The sequence below is a fragment of the Papaver somniferum genome, chromosome 9 (genome assembly GCF_003573695.1).
Source record: "Papaver somniferum cultivar HN1 chromosome 9, ASM357369v1, whole genome shotgun sequence".
In the NCBI taxonomy this organism is placed as follows: Eukaryota; Viridiplantae; Streptophyta; class Magnoliopsida; order Ranunculales; family Papaveraceae; genus Papaver; species Papaver somniferum.
This window is the reverse complement of record NC_039366.1, coordinates 75,841,532-75,860,751: the sequence shown is the minus strand read 5'-3', so window position 1 is coordinate 75,860,751 and position 19,220 is coordinate 75,841,532. Positions and strand designations below refer to the sequence as shown.

Genomic DNA, 19,220 nt, shown 5'->3' with positions numbered 1-19,220 from the left:
GATCGGTGAGATTTTTTTATTCTATATGAAACGGTATCAGCACTTAGTAGAACTGGTATCACCTTTGTAAATCCTGGTATACAGTTGTAACACTTCTTACTTCAAAAGAGAAAAATGGAAAACAAAAGGAAAAAAGCGTAAAACTTCTTACACTTGTCGTGAACACCGACTCGGCAATAGCATTTGCACACGTGTGGTACGTTAGAAGTTCGAATAACGCTGAAACGAAACAACTGTTACATACCCGATACGTATTCATATCATCCCTCAGAGTTTCGAGTGTGAAAGAGCGAAAGGAAAACAAAGATGCAGGATCAGACAGATATCCGTAACCTTCCAATTGACATAGCTTTTTCTCGTCTCGGAGGTAAGATTTTAAGATACTTCTAAAACCCTAGTTTCATTCTTACTGAATTCAATGTTCACTGTTTCATTTCTTTTTTCTTTTTAGTTTTGATCTGATTTTCTGTTACTTAATTCTATTTGGATTGAAAGAATGGCTGGCCGATCGGAAGAAAATTCCCGGAGATTGGAGGAAACGTTTGACGGCAATCAGAGCTAAGATTTCTTCTGCTTTCTCGTTGTTGCCCAAGGATGTTGATCCTTATTTCCAAACCCTAGATCCTGAAGGTAGTCAACTCATTGCATTTCATTATTCTTTTTATTGAACTCCTTTGGGCAGCAGTATTTGCATGCAGTTCCTAGTTTATGAAATTGAATTGTTTAAAAGTAAAATTATTGAATAAGTAAATTGAACACAAATTATGTGGGGGAATTGTCGAATTTGAGCTAAACAGATTAAGCGTCATTAGGAAAATTTTCAGTAAATATGGGTGTTGAGATATGCAAAACAGGACTCACTTTATATGAGTTATCTTTTTCAATACGAGAACAAAATGTATATCTGGTTTTCATAGCAAATAGGAAAACTAATTTTGCTCATGTTTAAGTGTGGAGTCCATAATGTTATTCTTCTATGACAACATAGTATTAGTTGATCAGACTTTGGTGGATATTAACATTGAAGGTCATGATAGATGATTCTGATATCTCAAGTATTTTTCTTATTAGTATGTGAGATTTCACTATAAGATGAATTATATGGTGGTGAAAAAATTGTGCGGACATGCTCACAAACATACAAACAGTAGCGCGATTGTTTCTTATATGGTTAATCTTATGGACTGACAAAACAAAAACGTCCTTATTGGCGATGCAACTAATTGGATTGATAGAATATTAGAATGTGAAGCAAACTTACAAGATGCATCGACATTTGCATGTAAAAATAAGTCGAAAAGTGTTCAGTTACTGTTTTACAGTCTCAAGATAGCCCTAGTAAGCCTGAAGTAGAATAGTTTATACAGTTTTATCAGTTGTTGACTCTTTCTAAAGGCACTTTCATCCTTTATATTTTTTTTTTCTTGCGGGTAGCTCTTCACCAATTACATTGATAGTGATACTTATTCTGCTGGACGATTTTGATGTGTCCATTTGTTGTCTGAGCATGTGCATGTTTTTCAGCAATTGGGTACACAGAAGCAAAACAAATATATGACATTCTTCTGAAATCAACGCCAGAAAGCCGGAATATTTTTGGGCGGCTATCAGGTTCTGCTGTAAGACCTACTTATACCATGACAGCTTCATTTAAATAAACAATCGTATTCACTCTCATTGTCTATCTTCTCTTTATCTTTTGCATGCTTCTTTATGTATCTGAGTTATTCTGAGCATTTCATTGAATATTTTTTTGTCATATTGTTAATCATCTTCCAACAGGGTGAATGGGAGGCCATTGTCCGAGCTTTTGAGAAAGACCATATTTACCTTGGGGAGGCTGCACAAATAATGGTTCAAAACGTCAGCTATGAAATGTGAGGCAATCTTTTCACTCATTTGCTCCTATGTTTACTGAACATGATATGTTGTATAACTGCTGGGTATGTCTCTGATGTTCTTAACATTCAATCCCAAAATATGAAGTCCGTATCAGAAAAAACAGGTCCAGAAAATCCAGCAACAACTAGCAGAGTTAGATCGCAAAGAAGCTGATATTAAACGATCCACAGCTTTATCTGCAGCAAAATTCGTAGAAGCTTGTCAGGAGCTCGGATTGCAGGTTCTTATTTTGACTATGAATATAAGTTAATCCCAGTTATGATTGTTGACTTTCTATGGAATCAGTTGGAAGCCTCAAAAACTATAGTTATGTCTTTACGCAGGGGAAAAACGTGAAACTGGAACTTGTTGAAACTGCAAAATCACTTCCAAACACATTCAGCAAGTTCTTGGAAGTTATAAATGGCGACTCTGTGTTGCAAGCCATGGATTATTATTCAAACTTTGTAAGAGATGCCCACACAGAGACTGAGGTAAACTGCATTGATGTGGTTATAGCCAATTGTTGCATATTGAATCAGTATGTGCGAATAGTAGTGAACCCTGGGAATGCTCATAATTTTATTGCTAGCTTTTGTGCATTTAAGACCGTAAAACTGTCGAAAGGGAATGTTTATACATGCGTATTTGTTGCAGAAAACTTCAGGGGTCGTGCTGCCAAATTTGAGGGATCTTGTTGAGAATCCTCCATCTCTCAGTGTTGAGGACCATGGTTCTGTAGTAGAATCATCCAAAGTTATTGGATCTTGTGGCATAGATGGGGACTTGGTGTCTGATGCTGATAATCCAAATGATAATATTGATTGGGATATCTCTGTTGACAGCTCTCAGATTGATTGGGACATAGGAACTACAGAAGAAACTGAAGAAGCGGCAAATGGATTGGGACCTTATGAAATAGTAAATGCCAGTGAGGCATTGCAAGATTCTGTTGACGATAACTCCATGGGACTTGAACAATGTCTATCATATAAACCAGAGGATAGCCATGCTCCAGATTCTTCTTTGCCAGATATATCTTGGGATATTAGTGTTGAAAATCCTCAACTTGATATGCATGAAGAAGCAGTTGTAGTGAACGTCGACATGGAAACTCAGTCAGGTCTTGCAAGTGGATCTGTCAAGTCCACGGACATTAACCAAGAGAGAAGCCAGCTTCTGGATACGGAGTATAGGAATAAGATTCTTGATGATCTGTTTGAGGTATTGCTTTGGCTCCACTAGATAAATTTGGTGATAATAAACTGTGTTACATGTGCATTTCTGAGAAAACGACAGAAGGAGGTAGTTATAGACCCTAATTATGTATACAACATCCCTGATAAAAGAAGATAAGCTATTAATGTGAATGTATGGTCCAGTAAATACCGTGCTTAACTGTCTGTAGTCATGCTGCATGTTGGGGCAATTCAATAATTTATCTGTGTTGAAGCTGTTCGTAAATGGGAATGCCTCATCACATTCTTACAAGATACCTTTCCTATCACCTAGTCTTTTTTGGTAAAGGCGTTAATCTAGTTTTGCATTGTATTGACAGATCAAAGCATTTTTAAATCAGCGCATGCTGGAGTTACGAAGTGAAGAAACTTCATCTCTGCAACATCAAGTTCAGGCAGTTGCTCCCTTTGTATTGCAACAGTACACTGCCGATGCCGTTCAAACGATGCTGTCTGATACATCCTCCGCCATTGGTATACTTACGGGCCGGAAAACTAGAGACTTGATAATGATTCTCAACTCTAAAAGGTAAAAACTAATAAAAAATCGTCAGTCCAGAATATGTGCGAAGTAGATGCATATAATGCCAAAAATGGATTACTTACAGATTCTTTCGTAGGAACTTCGTTGTTTTGTTCTATAAATTTTCTTCTCAAATTGTTCACTTATATTTCAATAATTTATTTGACAGTATTTTATAATATGGAATTTTCAGATTCCTAGACAGATTAGTTACCACCATAGAGGAAAAGAAGCACCATGAAGTTAAGCTGAAAGAGAGTTTGAAAGATTTGGTGGGAAGACGCATGGAGTTTCAAAATACCTTATCTTCCTCATGGCCAAAACAAGTAAGTTTACTTGCATTTTTTTTTAAATCTCCAAATAGTTCTCGCCGCGCATGGAATTGCATGAAAAACATGTATATCAATAGTAAGCAATGTAGAGTAATGGGCATCCTGAATGTGAAACACCTGAACTACAACCATGCATTGCATCTACTACGCAATAAAATTCTCTCTTACAGTAGTGAACATTTCTTGATCAGAATATTGGTTGTTTCCTTAATGTTGTATTTAGGCTTCAAACATAGTTCTCGCGAATTATATGTGATTTTACCAACTAGTTTATCCTTGAAAACAACATAACACTTAAAAACACTATTTTCATTTGCAGGAAGCGTCACTGGCTAAAACAAGGGAGCTGAAGAAGCTCTGTGAATCTTCACTCTCATCTATGTTTGAGGGAAGGCCTGTCCACATAATTGGAGAGATTAATACCATGTTGACTAGTAGTGTTACTCCTTAAAAGTAGTGTTGAAACTTCACCCACTGGAACTAATATGATAGATCTGAAGTAGTTTATCTAGTCATCAGAGTAAAATTCTTGAGCGAATCGTATAACTTCACCAATCTTCATGGTGTCTTATTGATGCTAGTGTGTTTGATGCTCTGGTCCTCTTGATTTCCATTTTCATTGCAAATATAATTTTTATCAGTTATGTTAATTGTCAAGAAATTAGGGAGGAGAACTAACGAAGGAAACTAAACATGGTTGGTATATCAGTCATGTTAACATTCCAAATGAAATATAGCTCAAGCAAAAGACTTGCCGATTATTTCCAAGTTACTCGACAAGGATCAGAGGGGATCGGTCCCTGATCCTGAGTCATACTACTTTGCTTTGAGGGATTTTTTTTTCCTATCGTCAAAGAGAATAGATTAATAGGCACATAAGCCAAGTGCGGAAAAAACAACCGACTTAGGCCGGTTCCTGTGGGATGGCTAAACCCTCTATTTGCCATGACAGCTGGCCTGGCAAACTGGCCGAGCCACTATGAGAAATAAGTTAAACGATCGAGTCTCGACCGCTCGGTGTTATTTGCACCGTTAGCGGTATAGTTTCCACCGTTCACGGTCGGTGCTCCACCGACTATAAATATCACCATTCCATCCAATTTTTCATTCACAATTTTGTTTTTCTTCTTTCTCCCTTAGAGAGCAGACCACAGCGATTTCTTAAAAATGAGTAGTACCAAAACAAATAGACAAAGAAAAAGAAACAGAAAAATCTGTTGCAGATAGTGATATTGTGTGGGTTCAGGATAAAGAGCAAGAGTTTGCTAATGTTAGGCAATTGGTTGGAGCTGGTGTAACATTTACGCATTTATGTAACCATCCCGAGCGAGTTCTTTTACCCAAAGTAAGATGTGGGTGGTCTGAGCTGACCAAAGTTTTTGAGTTACTCCCCCAACCTGTTCAAGAATCCTTGAGAAGTGGCAGCGTTTATATTTCATGAAGGGTAAAAACCACCGGACTCAAATTGTGCGAGTTCTTTGTGAACGTTGGTGGAACACTTCAAATACGTTTTTTTTTTCAAGGATTTCGAGTGTGGTAAGTTTTATTTTTCCATTCAATAGTTTAATTTTTAGTTCAGAAACAAATTTCAATTTTTAGAGATTCAATTTTTTAGTTTTATACAAATTTTAGTACCACATACAAACTTTAATTTTATGACCATGTTGTTTTTAGGGTTCACACCGTTAGATTTGTATATGTTGAGTGGAATTAAAAGTGAGGGTGACGCAGTACAATTTAACCAATTAAAGTGGATATCACAAGTAAGATGGAAACAATTACTCCCCTTGTACGCAAATGATACTGAAGGAAAACCAGATTCCAGACAGTTACACTCATTTGGATTAAGAGTGTCTGGGTTGAAGGCTTTTTTGACCCGTTACCATGCCAGGGGGATAAACAGAGATGAAGATTATCCGGAGCTTGAACGTATTTTTGTATTATGGATGTTAGGTCAAGTTTTTTTCCCTCAATAATAACTCAGTGTCATTAATTGGTTTTCTGGAATCTTTATAAGATTTGACTAAAGCACCAAATTATGATTGGGGTTCTGCAATTTAGCTGAGCTATACACGTGTCTCAATGATTGCTCAAGTAAGAAGATAGATAGCTTAAATGGATTTTGGGTCGTAATGGAGGTAAGAACTGTTAGAGCATTTCTCGGTCGAACTCGCATGTGTTGCTATCTCAAGCATGTTTGTCAATGTTAGTGATCAAAACTATAAGTCTTGATTTCTAGTCTATTATAACTAAGGTCTCCGACTAGGATAGAAAGTGTAGTTGAGATCACGAAATCCACGACAATCATCATACAAGACGAAGGACTACTCAAGGAACCGGTGGATCTTCATCGACTAAAAGGTATGTGGAGACTTGAACTTATCTATCACTCAAAAGTCTATTTATCTCCTATCTTGAGACAAAAGTCGTTTTGCCATATAGACTTAGATTATACACATTTGCTATTTCGAGCCAAGTTTATCTTGCCTATCTATTTCTCGAAATATGTGTTGGTAATAGAGCTGTCAATTTATAACCCGGCTTGCGGGTTGACCCTAACCCGACTTGTTTCAACCCGGCCTGGATTGACTTGTTGTCTAAACGGGCCGGGTTAGGGTTGGCATATACAACCCTACTAGAAAACAAGTCGGGCTAGGGCCAATCCGCGGGTTACCCGTCAACCCGTCAAAATTGATAAATATATCCCTCAATCCCACCAACTCTTTAAAATCCATGATTTGCAAACATATATTAGAATTAGTTAATTTTAAATCAATAAATAAATCTAATTTTGGATCTACCCAAACAAATATAACAATTTTTAGATTTTAAATAATCAATCAATAAATTAAATTACAACTTAGATTCATCAATCACATATTTATTCGGGATGTCCTAAATTGATAAAAGGACTAGCATAATTTAAACAGTGAGTTAGTCTCACTCACATTAATTTAAACTTATAAAATGATAAAAAAATAAATTAAAATGCTTAGTTGATGTTAGGGTTCTCTGCGTAAGAAAACTAAAGCGTCGTAACCGGCTATATCGTTGATTAAGTGGCAATAAAAACGTCCACTTTACAACTCAGTGGTGGGGCTTCTAGTTAAACACCAAATTGACCTAGGTTCGACCTTTACTAAATGAATAATCCTAAACAATCCTAAATTTTAAATTTAATTTTTAAATTGATAACATTAACAAGCCAACCCGCCAACCCGTCAGGGTTGACCCGTCTAGGGCTAGGGTTGGGGTTTTGAGCTTGTTTGTAAATAGTACTAGGGCTAGGGTTGACCCTAACCCTAGTACGGGTTGGCAAGCTAGGGCCGGGTTGACCCTAGCTTGCCCGTTTGACATCTCTAGTTGGTAAGCTTTCGCTTTAACCAAGTTCATCTTTACTTAGTGACGAAAGTCATGACAAGTTTCAATCACTTTGGAAATTGCTTACTTTGACGAAAAATAGTTTGTGAATAACAACTATAGAATATCAACGTCCTCTAAGAATGTTCCAATGATTGAAATGAGAGTTTAGATTATATAACCATTGGAGGATATAAGCATTGTTGTGGAAACACATATATGTATAAGTCCTTATTCCTTGAACCGAAATTTGCGAACTTTGTTGATCAAGAGAACCGGCATGGTGGCGTGAGCCAAGTCCGCGAACTGGCGGAAGTTCTCGACTCGAGAATTTCTGCTGGAGTTGTGAACTCCGTCCGGGAACTTAAGTCCGCGAACCCAGTCCGCGAACTTGAGTAGGTTATATCTAAAAACGATGTTTGTGAACTCATTCTTATATAAACTAAGGAATGCAAATGCAAACCGTGGGTATGTAGTTCATGAACCGATTCGAGTGAATCAAATCGTTTTTGCTCCGATTGTGTCTTGTGTAGTTACATAAGATTTCCTTGCAATTGATCAACTCTCTAACTAGTTCATTTGAGTCATTTGAACTAGTTATGGTGAAGAAGAATATGGTTGATATGAAAGTGATTATATGGCTAACCATTTGGTTGACTATTGTTGAACCAACAAATGTACAAGTTTGGGTACGGTTACACAAGCCTAGAAACGTGCATTTCATTTGCGTGTAACAAGCTAGTTTTCGATCTAACGGTTGAAAGATATTAGCTTGAATCTAAATCAGGTTTTCATCTAATGGTGAATATTGAATGCTTTGTTACCAAGCTAACATTGATTGCAATCCCTGATTTGAAAGACTATATAAGGGAGAACTCTAGCAACTGGGAAACCTAATCCCCACACCTTCTGTGTGATACTAGTTGGGCTAAGCTAGAGTCGATTCTTCTTTAACCTTTGGTTTCTTCTTCTAAACCAGGTTAACGACTTAAAGACTTCATTGGGGTTGTGAAGCCAGACCGATACTACTTTCTCGTAGTTGTGCGATCTGATCTTAGTGTTTCTATCGTACGAGTACAGTTGTAATAATTGGCTTGAGATTGATATCTCCGATAGGCAAGATATAAAAGAAATCACAAACACTTCGTCTCATCGTTTGTGATTCCACAATATCTTTTTTCGCTGCGTCGATTAGGATTATTGTGAGGTGATTGATAATACTAGGTTGTTCTTCGGGAATATAAGTCTGGTTTATCAATTGGTTCCCGTTCACCTTGATTTATCAAAAGACGGAACAAAACTCGTAGGTATATTCGTGGGAGACGAATTTATCTATTACCGTAGACTTTTATGTGTGATACAGATTTGTTTATTAAAGTCTTCGATTTTGGGTCGTAGCAACTCTTAGTTGTGGGTGAGATCAGCTAAGGGAATCAAGTACGTAGTATCCTGTTGGGATCAGAGACGTAGGAGCATAACTGTACCTTGGATCAATGTGAGATTGATTGGGTTTCAACAACAGTCCAGACCGAAGTTAATTTGGAGTAGGCTAGTGTCTGTAGAGGTTTAATACAATGTGTGTTCAATCTAGACTAGGTCCCGGGGTTTTTCTGCATTTGCGGTTTCCTCGTTAATAAAATTCTGGTGTCTGTGTTATTTCTTTTCCGCATTATATTTTGTTATATAATTGAAATATCACCAGGTTGTGCGTTGTTCAATCAATTAGAATATCCGGCATTTTGGTTATTGATTTAAATTGATTGACACTTGGATATTGGTCTTTGGTACCATCCAAGTTACTTATCTCTCTAGTATTTGATAAAGACTCGCAGATTTCTATTTGCTTGAGTATATATTAAATCGAGAGATTTAGATATAAACTCTTTGATATAATTTTTATCTAGATTGAGTCTGACTGTCTAGTTGATTCTCTAGAAAGTATATTGGATTTTTTCCATACAGATTGCTAAGCGAATATTGGGTGTGGTTGTTGTACCCCGACTTTTTCAATTGGTATCAGAGCAGGCAAACACGTTTAAGACCTCAAAAGTATGTGTTTGTGGCAATCTGACTCTATGGACAAAAATACTATCTCTGATAATGCAACATCAGTTCGGAGACTCTCGGGTGAAATTCAAAGTCCTGAAACTTCTGAGAAAAACTCTATCTCCTGTTCCTTGACTGAATCTGCATTCGACTGGGAAAATCTTTTGATGAGAAGTTGGATGAACTGTCAGATGACAGTGATTCAGAAGAAGGACAAAGTATCGATGAGGAAGTCTCTCAATATATCAAGTTGTTTGACCATGCTTTGAAAGAAAAGAAGTCAACAACTTGCTTGAGTAAGTACATTACTATTTGTCTCTAAATCCTTATGAAGGAGAAAAAGAAGAAGTCAAAATTGATGAGAAAAATGCTCATCTTAATACACCATGACTGCTCACTACAACATCCCCTTTTTAATTTAAGAAGGATGCTCATTATTCTCAAGAAGTATGTCTTGAGAAGTGCTGTCAAGGTTGTATGTATTCTCTTCCTTTCTTATTGTTGATCTTTAAAATCTGTTGAGCTTCGCTCCAATTTTTCTCTTGTAGATAATCATGATCCTTTGTTCTTGAGAAAATTTCCTGTTTGCGTGTACTTCCTCCAAATAGTTGGTTCTCAACTATTAGTCTTGACACTCAAACTTCATTCTTCTTCTTGTTTGTCACATCTTAAGGCCGTGACCACCAGTGCACGAACTTCTGGCCCACACGAACGTGTACAAGTTCTCCTAGGGTTTTCCATGGAACTTATTTATACACTTGGGTGTCATCCCGTGTTACACTATTCTGAAAGGTCAAAGGTTTTTGTGTGCACAATGAATGGAGGAAACGAAGATGATGAAGTCAAGAAAGGGCAGACTATCGAGTTTCATGAGAAACCTGTTTGCATAACATTCCTTCATGCCATTGATCATGAAAACAAACTACCAGTTCAGATATCATCACAACTGGTAGGAAATCTTCTTAAAATTTTTGAAGTCGTACGTGAACAACTCGGAATCGTAACAAGGAATCTTGAGTTTTTGAAAAACAAACTGAAGAAAGCAACTGATGAGCTCTTCCATGTTCAATCTCTGGTTGCTGACCGGATCTAGTGTTTTTCAGATCATGTTCTCTATAGGAGTTTATGTTTGCCTAGTAAATCTTTTTTTTATTAGAAGTATAACTAGAGTTTGAAATATCCATTATTGTGATTATACATAGCTATGTCTAACGTTTTCATCTTCATATTTTTAGATTTATTGGTTTAAACTAGGGCTGTCAATGGGTACCCATTACCCGGGTCCGGAACCGGAACCGGAACCGATGGATTCGGGTCCGGTTCGGGGTCCTTAAATTGGACCCATTAACCACTTTGGACCCGGCGGGTAATTACCCATATATACCTGTTTATGAACGGGTCCATCCGGATCCTACCCGTCGGGTACCCGCGGGTATTCGGGTATTTCATAAAGGCTAATTGTGTAAAATCCCCAGTGAAAATTAGGTCATATATAAAGGAAAGGATGAGAAGCTCACCATCTATTCCGATCTACTTTCTTCTCCTGCCTCTGCCTGCAGAAGTAGTTATTACTAAGCTCACCACCCATTCTGATCTACTGTTAATGTTGGCGTTAATCCATCAAAGTGTGTTATTACTAAGCTCAGACTTGATAAGGATAGGAAGTCGCTCTTGGATCGTAAGGCCAAAGGTAGAGCTGCTGCTGATAAAGATAAGGGTACCAAGTTTACTACTGATGATGTTATGCAGAACGTTGATTGATTGATTGGTGGTTCATTGATCCTCTCTTCAGGTTATTATTATCTTGTTTTTAGGGTTTCTTTGTTATGAGTTATGTTTTCGTTTTAGGGTTTCATGAATTTGGGGATTTTGAAAACATGGATTATTATGATGATGATTATGGTAACATTTTGTCTATGAAATTGGATATTTTAGGTTTTAATTTGTTTGTTTATGTTATTATTGAATTTGTGAATGGTGAATGGATGTTTTGAATTTACCCCTTTTGTTTCTTCTTACTCAAGTGGAAAGAATTTTTTAATTTGCAGTATTGGGTGTTACTATAGTGATTTTGAATTACTGGTGAATGGGCAATTTTTTATGATTCTGAAATTTTTTTATGATTTTTTAAGCTTTGTTATATTGCATATGTTAATTTTTTTTCCTTATTCTTGATGATTTCTCTTGCACAGACAAGGAAAACTTATTATGCTTGAATGGGTATCCCTGTAATCTCAAATCTCAATGATATGTGAACTCTATTGTTGTTTTTGTGAGAAATCAATGATAGCTCGAAGGTTGGGTGTTTTCAGTAGCTTGCAGCAAACATGCACAAGAGCAAGTCTTCTACTTCCATTTTGGCAATTAAGTCATAAACTACTAATTCCTTGTGTGTGGTTGATGCGTATGCTGTTTATGCGTATATGCTTGGAACATTTGTCTTTTTCTTACTGTATATGCTTGTTAAATTTATTATCGTTTATACGTTATGACACCTGATAGGCTGATACAGATGTTTGTTGGGTTTTCCTTGCATAGGCAACATGAAAAGTCAAACAGGAAGTAGTGTTGGTGATCATTGTGCTCCTGTAAAGAAGACTAAAGTTACCGTTTCGAAATCCCCGTGTATGCCGCCTCCTAAAGCTGCCGTTTCGAAGGCTGCAAAGAAAAGTAAAGTTGTAAACTCAGCAGAGCCGAAAGAAGTAGAAACTGTAGCCAGTGAGTCAAGTGATTCTGGTGATTCTGATTCTGATCATATAGAAGCGGCAACAACAGATGTGGTTCTGTCACCTACACGTAAACGCAAAAGAACCTCAAATTATTGGGCTGAATTTCAAGAGGTATTGATAAAAGGGAAAACACACGAAGAATGCAAGCACTGCAAGAGGAATATTGGTGCGGAGAGCAAAAATGGGACAAGCAGTTTGAGGAAACATCTAAATAGTTGTATGGCGTACAAAGGAGCACAACAGCAAATTAACCAAATGTTCTTGAAAGCTAGTGAAACACAAGATGGGTCAGTAGATGCTTACAACTTTAAGTTTAACCAAGAAGTAACTCGTGATTGTATTGCAAGAATGATTATCTTGCATGAACTCCCTTTCTCATTTGTAGAGTACATTGGTTTTAGAAGGGTGCTGACTTCATTACAACCCAATATTAAACTTGTGAAGCGGAACACTACGAAGTCAGACTGTATAAAGAGTTATCAAATGGAAAAGAATCATTTGTACGAGATTTGTAGTAAGGTACAGAGTCGCATAAGCCTTACTACTGATATGTGGACTTGTACCACTCAGAATAGAGGTTATATGGCTTTGACAGCTCGCTATGTTGATGAAGAATGGAAGATTCAGAAGAGAATTTTATCTTTTAACGCTGTGGATGTGCAACACACTGGAGTTAACATTGCAAAGGTACTAATGGAGCAGTTGTACAAGTGGAATATAGATAGGAAGATAGCTTCAATTACGCTGGATAATGCTTCAACTAACAAAGTCGTGGTAAGTGAACTTCTTGCTCAGCTAAAACCAGATAATGGATTACTTTTGGATGGGGAATTATTCCATGTTCGATGTTCTGCTCATGTAGTTGCCATTATTGTTGATCATGGGATGCTGCAAATTAAAGAAGAAATACAGAAAATTAGAAATTCAGTGAAATTTATTAGAGGTTCACCACAAAGACAAATTTTTTTTAAAGAAGTTTGCTTGCAAGTCAATGCTCCTGATAAAAAGTTGATTCAAGACGTTGATACAAGGTGGAATTCTACCTATCTGATGCTTGAAACATCACTTCTATTTCGGGAAGCATTTAACCGGTTCGGGAAGATTAAACATGATTTTCTTAATGTTGCTCCAACGAGTGAAGACTGGAAGAATGCAAGTAGTCTTTCAATTTGCTTGAAGGTCTTTTATGAAGTCACCATTCTCTTTTCAGGTACGTCATACGTGACAGTTAATCGTTATTTTGATACTGCTTGTTCTTTGTATTTAGAACTTCGTGAGTGGTGTGATTCCGATGATGCATTAATCTCAAAAATGGCAGTGAATATGATGAAAAAGTTTGAAAGATATTGGCAACTTACTAGTAAAAAATTTGCAATAGCTTCCATTTTAGATCCTCGGTTTAAAATGAAATTATTGGATTACTATTTCCCATTAATATATCCTGGTAACAGCGAGGAGAAGAAGTTAGAAGTTATGGAAGTCTTGAAAAGATTGTATAATGAATATGCAACACATTATGCTTCTTCAGCTCATGTATACTCAGCAAACATTTCGACAAATCAAGTGAACATGGAATATTCAGTTGGTAGTAGTGGTAGTACTTCATCTTTTCAAAGTTCTTTTACTTCTAGAAGGAAAGGTTTGACGGCATTTCTGGAAGAAAGTTCACAACATGACGTTGTTCGCACAGATCTAGAGCAATACCTATCAGCTGATGTTCACCCTACTAGAAAAGGAAGTGGTATTGATCTGAATGATTCTAGTTTTGATGTTTTGGGGTGGTGGAAATTTCATGGACCAATGTATCCAATTATAGCAGTGATAGCTCGTGATATATTAGCAATTCCTGCGTCATCGGTGGCTTCTGAATCTGTTTTCAGCACCAGTGGTAGAGTTGTAGATAAATTTCGTTCTTCAATGCTTCCAGAAACAATTGAAGCTCTGATATGCACACAAGATTGGATAAGAAGTGTGCTGAAGAGTAAGTAACATATTCAATTCATGTTTGCTATTATATCAATTTAGTTAGTGATTCATTTACTATGGTTCTTGTACGTCAACTATTGTGTTAGATGAGGGATTTGGGTTAGGTAGTACTTCACTTCAGACTCTTTTGGAGGCAATGGAGGAGCTCGAGTCAGACGATGATGATGCAACATCGCACATTGTCTAACTGACTGACTATCAATTTAAGGTAAAATAACCTGCTAACCTTGGAATGCACAAATTTGTATTTCCTTAAACTTTGTCGAAATGTGATTAGTAGTAGTACAGTATAAGGAAATACATTCGTAAGAAAGTTTGACTTGTGTCTGTCTATACAATATTTGTCCTAGCTAGTTGTATATTTGGGAATTTTAATGTTTGCTTGTGGTCCTGGCCCTAGCTAGTTGTATATTTGGTGAGTGCAATCACGGAAGCAACTCTTGCTTCATCACAGGCAAGGTCTTTGATTGTTATATGGTTACTTATTTTTGGTCAATTGGGAATATGATCAACTTTTTTTGTTTCTCTTGCAGGAAAAATTGGAAATATGATGGTGAAATCTTTAGTGAACTGGTTGGAACTTCTTTTTGGTATATATATATTATATAGGCATAGCCAAAGAACATGCGAAGTGCGAACTACATCCTTCTTTTTTGTATATGTACTTGTGAAGGAAACGCATTTATCTTTTGGGGATTCTACACTTTATAGAATGATATGTCTGTCAACTTTTGTGGTTATAATACGACAGACTATATTAGCCATTAGGGAATGTACTGAATCTAGTGATGGAGCAGTTATCGGCTAAAAACATGTCTGCCAAATTTTGTATTTAATATTTATCATATATAATGGCAGATTCTTACTTATAGCTAGGAAAGTAACTTTGATTTTCCTAATCTAAGGATTCTAAGCTCAAGTTTACTCTACTTTTGTATGTATGTTAAAGATGGTCACTTTTTAGGTGTTGAATAATCCTTTTTCAGTACTCAGGAGCCATAAAATTGGGAAGTCATACAAGTTTGTTTTTTTACCCAATGGGTACCCGGACCCGGTGATTACCCGTGACCTTTACTGGGTCCGGTTCTGGGCCAACACATTATGGAACCGGACCCGGAACCGTTAGGACCCGAAACCTACGCTAATATGTCGGGTCCGGTTCTGGGCCATGTACTACCCGGGAGGACCCGGACCCGTTGACAGCCCTAGTTTAAACTCTAAATTTGTTTGGAAGATGATTTTTTGCAGTATTAATCTTTATGGTTTTATATATTGCAAATTTGTTATGGGATATATGTGTTTACGTCCGTGAACTATGATTGTCCCATACCTTGTCAAAAGTAAAGTCTTTCGTATGTCGATATGCATGTATTGGTAAAAGAATGAATAAACTTTTGACAAATACAAAAGTTAAGCCTATTATGTCAATTATTGATGGAAGATAGGTTAAAATATTTTGTTTTCAAGGATTATGTCTATTGAATGTCGTTATGCGAATAATGATGGAAAATAGAATGAATGCTTGTGTATTCCGCAATATTGATCTTCCCTGATCCATATTTTATGTATTTCTGTGAGGCTCCGTAAAGTGTCTTATGTTGAGCATTGAACGACCAAGTTGATTATTTTTATGATTAGCTATGTTGTTGTTCCGTGAGGTACTTTATGTCGAGCATATTCAACTAAATTAATCATCTTGTTTGGTTATTTAGTTGTTGCTCCGTAAGTTTTCTTATGTCGAGCATGACCAATTAAATTGGTTACTTTTGTGATTAATTTGATTGTTTATTTCGATTAGATTAATTATGGGTTCTCTTGTGATTAATCTAATTGTATGTTTTTAAGTCTCCATAAGTTCACTTATGTTGAGCATTTGTCGATTAAATTAATCATGGGTTCTCTTGTGGTTAGTTTAATTGAATATTTTTTGGATTAAAATTCATACTTGTATGTGATTTGTTATGTCCAAAGAAATCCTTCTTTTCTTTCGAAATTAAGGTCGCTCTTGTTGTTCTTTTGGGAATGACATTTTATGGGGGAGAGTTCTTAATTGAACTTATGCTTAATTGCTAAATCTTTGTGGGGAGTGCGGCTGTGGAATATTATAGGGGTTATCTTGAATATTTACAAACTCCTTGATGAATGCATTTAGCTTCGGCTTTATGATTGCATCTAAATAAGATGATATATTTTTGCTTTCTTTTGGTCAAGAAATTTCTCTTTCAGAAATTTCATTAGGATCCCGTTCTTGTACCTTTGCCAATTTTATTAACAAAAAGGGGGAGAATTAATATGTAGTTCACACTACAAATACATATGGTTTTCGTATCATTATGTAAGGGGAGTGGTTTCCATGTGAGACGGAGTATTGACTAAGGGGGAGTGATACATATCACCATAGTATTGTTGTTGAAGTTGTGATACAATTGGACTTTGACGTTGTGTAATGATACTATGACACAGTATAACAATGACTAAGAACTCTTGTTTTCTCGTTGTTATAGCTATGGATTTTCAACAACGATGATGCTGAACTTACAACCTTTGGGCTCATTGGAGTACTTGGAAGTGACGGAGATTTCAAGTAATGTTGAAGATTAGGCGTATGGAATAGGATCTACAAAAGTTAATTTATTTATTTTTTGTATTCCATATGTATTGGTAGTTTTGTCACTAAAATTGACAAAGGGGAAGATTGTTAGAGCATTGCTCGGTCAAACTCGCATGCGTTTCTATCTCAAGCATGTTTGTCAATGTTAGTGATCAAAACTATAAGTCTTAATTTCTAGTCTACTATAACTAAGGTCTCGGACTAGGATAGAAAGTGTAGTTGAGCTCAAGAACTCCATGACAATCATCATACAAGACGAAGGACAACTCAAGGAACCGGTGGATCTTCATCGACTAAAAGGTATGTAGGGACATGAACTTATCTATCACTCAAAAGTCTATTTATCTCTTATCTTGAGACAAAAGTCGTTTTGCTGTATAGACTTAGATTATACACATTTGCTATTTCGAGCCGAGTTTATCTCGCCTATTTATTTCTCGAAATATGTGTTGATAAGCTTTCTCTTTAACCAAGTTCATCTTTACCTAGTGACGAAAGTCATGACAAGTTTCAATCATTTTGGAAATTGCTTACTTTGACGAAAAATAGTTTGTGAATAACAACTATTGAATATCAACGTCCTCTAAGAATGTTCCAATGATTGAAATGAGAGTTTAGATTATATAACCATTGGAGGATATAAGCATTTTTGTGGAAACACATATATGTATACGTCCTTATTCCTTGAACCGAAGTTTGCGAACTTTGTTGATCAAGAGAACCGGCATGGTGGCGTGAGCCAAGTCCGCGAACTCAGTCAGCGAACTGGCGGAAGTTCTCGACCCGAGAATTTCTGCTGGAGTTTGTGAACTCCGTCCGGGAACTTAAGTCCGCGAACCCAGTCCACGAACTTTTTTTAGGTTATATCTAAAAACGATGTTTGTGAACTTATTCTTATATAAACTAAGGAATGCAAATGCAAACCGTAGTTATATAGTTCATGAGCCGATTCGAGTGAATCAAATCGTTTTTGCTTTGATTGTGTCTTGTGTAGTTACATAAGATTTCCTTGCAATTGAACAACTCTCTAACTAGTTTATTTGAGTCATTTAAACTAGTTATGGTGAAGAAGAATATGGTTGATATGAAAGTGATCATATGGCTAAACATTTGGTTGACTATTGTTGAACCAACAAATGTACAAGTTTGGGTACGGTTACACAAGCCTAGAAACATGCATTTCATTGTGTGTAACAAGCTAGTTTTCGATCTAACGGTTGAAAGATATTAGCTTGAATCTAAATCAGGTTTTCATCTAACGGTGAAAATTGAATGCTTTGTTACCAAGCTAACATTGATTGCAAACCCTGATTTGAAAGACTATATAAGGGAGAACTCTAGCAACTGGGAAACCTAATCCCCACACCTTCTGTGTGATACTAGTTGTGCTAAGCTAGAGTCGATTCTCCTTTAACCTTTGGTTTCTTCTTCTAAACCAGGTTAACGACTTAAAGACTTCATTGGGATTGTGAAGCCAGACCGATACTACTTTCTCGTAGTTGTGTGATATGATCTTGCTGTTTCTATCATACGAGTACAACTGTAATAATTGGATTGAGATTGATATCTCCGATAGGCAAGATATAAAAGAAATCACAAACACTTCGTCTCATCGTTTGTGATTCCACAATATCTTTTTTCGCTGCGTCGATTAGGATTATTGTGAGGTGATTGAGAATACTAGGCTGTTCTTCGGGAATATAAGTCTGGTTTACTAATTGGTCCCCGTTCACCTTAATTTATCAAAAGACGAAACAAAACTCGTAGGTATATTCGTGGGAGACGGACGTATCTATTACCGTAGACTTTTATGTGTGATACATATTTATTTATTAAAGTCTTCGACTTTGGGTCGTAGCAACTCTTAGTTATGGGTGAGATCAGCTAAGGGAATCAAGTACGTAGTATCCTGCTAGGATCAGAGACGTAGGAGCATAATTGTACCTTGGATCAGTGTGAGATTGATTGGGGTTCAACTACAGTCCAGACCGAAGTTAATTTGGAGTAGTCTAGTGTCTGTACCAGCTTAATACAGTGTGTGTTCAATCTGGACTAGGTCCCGGGGTTTTTCTGCATTTGCGGTTTCTTCGTTAACAAAATTCTGGTGTTTGTGTTATTTCTTTTCCACATTATATTTTGTTATATAATTGAAATATCACAGGTTGTGCGTTGTTCAATCAATTAGAATATCCGACCTTTTGGTTGTTGATTTAAATTGATTGACACTTGGATATTGGTCTTTGGTACCATCCAAGTTACTTATTTCTCTAGTATTTGATAAAGACTCGCAGATTTCTATTTGCTTGAGTATATATCAAATCGAGAGATTGAGATATAAACTCTTTGATATACTTTTTATCTCGATTGAGTCTGTCTGTCTAGTTGATTCTCTAGAAAGTATATTGGAGTTTTTCTATACAGATTGCTAAGCGAATATTGGGTGTGGTTGTTGTACCCCGACTTTTTCAATTGGCATCAGAGCAGGCAAACACGTTTAAGACCTCAAAAGTCTGT

At 36.6% G+C, this 19,220-nt stretch overlaps 1 protein-coding gene across 1 annotated transcript; it reads left to right on the top strand.

The window, feature by feature from the left end:
* Positions 1–255: 255 nt before the first annotated feature.
* On the top strand, positions 256–4,624 carry LOC113313267 (CDK5RAP3-like protein). Its single transcript, XM_026562014.1, has 10 exons — positions 256–367; positions 496–630; positions 1,525–1,619; positions 1,783–1,877; positions 1,987–2,122; positions 2,226–2,375; positions 2,539–3,105; positions 3,440–3,648; positions 3,836–3,968; positions 4,294–4,624. The coding sequence occupies exons 1-10, from the start codon at positions 307–309 to the stop codon at positions 4,423–4,425; spliced, it is 1,713 nt and encodes a 570-aa protein (XP_026417799.1). The 5' UTR covers positions 256–306; the 3' UTR covers positions 4,426–4,624.
* The last annotated feature ends 14,596 nt before the right edge of the window (positions 4,625–19,220 follow it).

Coding starts and splice junctions, on each gene's coding strand:
- LOC113313267 (XM_026562014.1), top strand. CDS start 307: ATGCAGGATCAGACAGATATCCGTAACCTTCCAATTGACATAGCTTTT. Junction 631..1,524: donor CCAAACCCTAGATCCTGAAG/GTAGTCAACTCA, acceptor CATGTTTTTCAG/CAATTGGGTACACAGAAGCA. Junction 2,123..2,225: donor GTCAGGAGCTCGGATTGCAG/GTTCTTATTTTG, acceptor GTCTTTACGCAG/GGGAAAAACGTGAAACTGGA.